Below are 3195 nucleotides of genomic sequence, written 5' to 3' on the forward strand. Positions count from 1 at the left end.
CTAGGTGACTAGCAGCCTACGAGTTCTCACGGGTTGGAATAGGTCCCACAAGAATAAACCCCGTATTTAATCAAGACCTCAGCCTTGTGTCATTTACTGGAGGGAGCTACAAAGGCTGTTAATACTAGCGCTACACTTAGCACTACCGTATGTATAGCACATCTATACATCAAAGAAGGTTGATTGTATAGATGTCTATGAGAAAATTACTCTACTTGTCACTTAATTTATCACGTCAGTAAACATTTTCATAATGACATTTAAATGTTTTATTTAAATTCATTGAATAATAAGACATTGTGTTGTCTTCTTTGATACAGCATGATGTTCTTTTTGTAAATTATGGTCCCACTTGGAGTTCAATATAGGAAAAAGCAGGGTAGCTATCTTGTGATCGACAAGTCGCTAACATTGTGTTACCCAGTCTTGGTGCCCAGTTTTGGTTTTGTCTGTATTATCGTATTGCTTACGTAAACCTTTCACGCTAGACAGTCAATCTCGCAAGAGCCCAATGATAAACTGCTCAATTTAACATGTGTACAGTTCAGTATTAAAAAAAAGTGTTGTTCTCTGTAGCAGCAGCTTATTATGGTATTACCACTGTACGGTAAACAGTCACTAGTTTAATACATTCAAGACAGTACTACAGCAAAAGCAATTAATTGTATCTCTTTAGTACCAGTAGAGGTAAAGTGAATACTAACCTTCCTACAGATGTAGTCTCCAGGACTGAAAACCTGCGGTCGAAGTTTTAAAACCAGTTCTACGAGGAGACCTGCCTCACAGTCTTGGAAAATGCGCACCTTTATTCAAACACACATGGACAACAATAATGTTGAGGAGCTTACACGTAATGATGGTGCAACAATTAAAACAAAAACATTTAAATGACACTGTTAACCAATTCCAACAGACAGTGTTTAAATGACAATGCAGCATTTAAGACAACGTTGTGTTTTAGCCAAACTCTAAGAATGATACTGTGGCCTTTATGATACTCTTAACAGAAATACTGCAGAAAAGAGGCTAAATGGAATTGTGTCACACTATCCAAGTGTCTTTACCTTCTTCAGTGTGTCCAGGTGAACATTAATAGCAATCTCAGCTCTCAGTTTATTGGGCAGGCTGCGCAGCACTTCCTGTTCATCTATTGTCTTTTGATTGGTCCAGAGGTAGTCAAACCAACGAATGACGCGCTGCTCTAGCACCTTGCTTACATGCCTGAATTGCATGTAGTGTTTCAAGGTGTCAACGCGGCTCTGAAAGGCTGCTCTTGTGGCGTTCATATTGGAGATCATGGCTCCAACATTACCCACAATGGAGGCAAAAATCAGAACACCAACCTAGGACAGAAATATTGGTATTAGCTGTATTGATGGACTGGAACAACTGGGATCCTTACAGTAAAAGGAATTTATGAATCATTTAAGGTAAGACAATATCAGCTAAGGAAATATTGACTTACCAGAAAGTCAAAAATCAGAAACAAATATTCCTCATCTCTAACTGGAGGAGGAGTCTCTCCAATGGTGGTCAGGGTCAGAGTGGACCAGTAGAGACAGTATATGTAACTTCTGGTCAGGGTGCCAAACTCCGGATCAGATGCATTGGGATAAACCCAAGAGTCAGATCCCAGTCCAAGGACCTTGGAAAAGCTGTAGTATCCACAGGCGTTCCAGTGGATGATCACCAGGATGTACAGAACCAGCTTACAGATGCGGAAAGCGTTGGGGTAGCCCGTTCGTGTTTCTGTACGTTCAAACCACTCAAACAGACGTGACAGACGCAGCAGGCGGTTGAATCGAAGAAGAGGAGTATAGCTCATTCCAACAGCCAGGTACAGGAGGTCGGTTGGGAGGATGGAGCAAATGTCAAGCTTACAATGCAAGGTTTGAATGTAGGATTCTCTCAGACGCTGCATGTCTTTTACCATCAAGCCTTGATCCAAAAAACCTTTAAATACATTAGAAACACAAATAAACCAAAGCATTAGGGTATCAGTTAAAACAACAATCCAGAACAGAATTTCTAATCAAAAATGTTCATGTAGTAATGGAAATTAGTCTTTTCAGTACCTGTGTGGAGACGAACAGCTATATCCAAGATATAGACTCCATCACAGATGTAGTCCAGCACCAGCCACACCATCACAGTCCTCATCTGGAGCTCATCAAAACAGGCCCTACAAGAGTACATGTGGCTCTAGTGACTCTAGCAAACGAAGTAAATCACAGCAACAAGTACAATATTCACTCTATTCACTGTTTTGGTCCCTATCAATTCCTGTGGGATATACCTGGTTCTTAAAGAGCAAGTTCCAGGTTAAAGACACCTGTGAATAAATGTGTAGGAAAATGATGAATACACTAGATTTTCACAAAAATATACAGAAATATACACTACAGTGACATCTGGCGTCGTTTTTGTAAGAAATGTTCACTTCCGCATAAAAAAGCCTCGGCACGTGACCTCCCGCGTGTGACGTAACATGGGGGAAACAAGGGGGAGAGCGGCCGGTGTAACGTATTAATAAACATGGATCCCAATGCTAGTTTCGACACAGAAGACACAGAAGAAGTTGAACATGAATATTCGAATGCATATGACGGACCACAACTTATAATTATAGCAGCCAAGGCTAGGCATCCAAGAGACCAGGAGCAGCCAAGGATTCGAAGAAATAAAGGCCATCGGAGAGAAATTGAGCTGTGATGTGTGGAGAACCAGTGGAGAACTGGGCAGCTATCTTGGTGAGTGACCGGCGTTAGCTACAGAATGTTAGCTAACGTCACATCACAACATTGTGAAGTTAGCTATCATATATCAGGCTATAACTAAAGTAGCATTGATAATATAGTAACGTTACTGGCAGGACTGTTGATACTGATCCATAACAGAAACTAATCGCAACTCCACACTACGGTTCTGTGTACCGGAGGAGAGATGCAAGATACGACTGATACTTGACGATCTGGCGGAGAAAGGTTGTGGAGCCTCTGTTGATATGCCGTTGTAAATGGCTTGATGGAAAGCAGGTGTGTAGTCGGGGAGGGTGCACAGCTGATTGCAGCAGGTGAGTGGAGGTTGAGCCGGGAGCCAGGAGTGACAGCCACCACGCACATACAAACAACACAGACAGGGGGAAACAAACAAACACAAAGGAGACGGCTGGAGCAGTACAGCCACCACAGCGTT

At 42.0% G+C, this 3195-nt stretch overlaps 1 protein-coding gene across 1 annotated transcript; it reads right to left on the reverse strand.

Annotated features, from left to right (window-relative positions):
• Window positions 1–704: 704 nt before the first annotated feature.
• LOC104953296 (cyclic nucleotide-gated olfactory channel-like) lies at window positions 705–2196 on the reverse strand (the record flags this gene model as incomplete). The annotated part of the gene is made up of 4 exons (XM_010780216.1): window positions 2076–2196; window positions 1466–1953; window positions 1065–1343; window positions 705–803 (listed from the first exon to the last, which is right to left on the reverse strand). Coding segments are annotated over exons 1-4 (987 nt in total), but the record flags the coding sequence as incomplete, so codon positions are not given.
• Between the last annotated feature and the right edge of the window lie 999 nt (window positions 2197–3195).

Source organism: Notothenia coriiceps, unplaced genomic scaffold (assembly GCF_000735185.1).
Source record: "Notothenia coriiceps isolate Sejong01 unplaced genomic scaffold, NC01 NC01_scaffold00021491, whole genome shotgun sequence".
Lineage (NCBI taxonomy): Eukaryota > Metazoa > Chordata > Actinopteri > Perciformes > Nototheniidae > Notothenia > Notothenia coriiceps.